The following is a 1,250-nucleotide window of genomic DNA, read 5'->3' on the forward strand; positions in this document are numbered from 1 at the left end:
CCATGGCAGGGGGTCGGACTTGATGATCTACTCAGGTCTCTTCTGACCCTACTATGAAACTATGTAACTCTTATGCACCTAAACCTGCTTATAGGTGGAACAGAATCTGGCCCTCCCTGACCCAAAGCACTTATATTCTTGACGGAATGAGAATTTCTAGCATAAGTCACATACTCTAGGGTCCAATTTTCTACTTCTGGAATAGGAGTCAGGAGTATAGACATCAGATCCTGCTCCTTATCTGGCCAAAATGCCAAATTTCCTTTTAATTTTAGGGGGAATCCCATTTGCACAAACCACACTAGTCTGAGTCTTCATTGGATTTCTTGCATGTGACCTGTGTGTGCTTTTATAACATACCTAGGGTTTTATTCTTCATTTCTTTTTGTGTCTTGAATGGTATTCCTGCAAATTACTGTAAATTTATTATTATTTTCTAGGATGCTTTCTATCATGGAATTGCTGCTCTCTTTTATCTGAGTGCTGCTGTTTTGCAAGCCAGCGCCACGCTTGCTATCAGAGATTTATTTGTATTAAATGGTGTCTCATTTAAAACTTACCAAGAAGACATTGCTGCAGTGGTAAGTTTATAAAATAGCTTCCAAACCATAACCAGTGTTTTGATGGGGCAAACAGCATTTATGAGGAGGGGAAGCTGAATGGCTCGAGAAACAACTTAACACCCACCACTTCCAAAATGGAAATTCTTCACTGTCATGATGAGTGGTGTTGATTGGTTAATTCATCACCATCTCCAATGTATCTAGTTTGAAATTGGGAGTATCTATTTCCAAAGCAGTAGCCTGTGCTCATTTCACATGTCCAATGTTAAAAACTTATTTCTAAAGAATGATGGTGTTATAGATAAACATTGTGGACCTTCCCTAATGGCACCTTGGGCTTCATTCCCACTGGCCAGAGCTAGAGATTTGAGGCAGCTTTACTGCTCCTCTGCAAAGGCAGTGAGGAATGTGGTTCCTAGCTTAACAGGAGATCATCTGTGGCTTCAGGCACACTGAAAAATAATGAGAGCTGGTAGCCTTTTTGAGAAAGGATAGAACTGAGAGGGAGACAATTGGAAATGCCCAGCTATGAAAACGTTGAATAATGTAAGGCTAAAAAAATAATATAAAAAGAGTTGGCAAAACATTTTCAAAAGTATCTCAGTCACTTAACAGCCTAAGTCCTGGTTTCAGAAGTCATATAGGCACTTAGGATCCTGAACTATTGCAGGGACAGGCAATAATATC

The 1,250-nt window shown here is 39.8% G+C and overlaps 1 protein-coding gene across 1 annotated transcript in view; it reads left to right on the forward strand.

Moving 5' to 3' along the window:
• Positions 1-1,250, forward strand: part of MAL (mal, T-cell differentiation protein) — a 55,511-nt gene that overhangs the window by 47,079 nt on the left and 7,182 nt on the right. The window contains exon 3 of the mRNA XM_019516173.1: positions 441-581. Within this exon, the coding sequence (XP_019371718.1) occupies positions 441-581 (141 nt within the window). The remainder of the gene's footprint in view (positions 1-440; positions 582-1,250) is intronic.

The sequence above is a fragment of the Gavialis gangeticus genome, unplaced genomic scaffold (genome assembly GCF_001723915.1).
Source record: "Gavialis gangeticus isolate Ggan-Ray unplaced genomic scaffold, GavGan_comp1, whole genome shotgun sequence".
NCBI lineage: Eukaryota > Metazoa > Chordata > Crocodylia > Gavialidae > Gavialis > Gavialis gangeticus.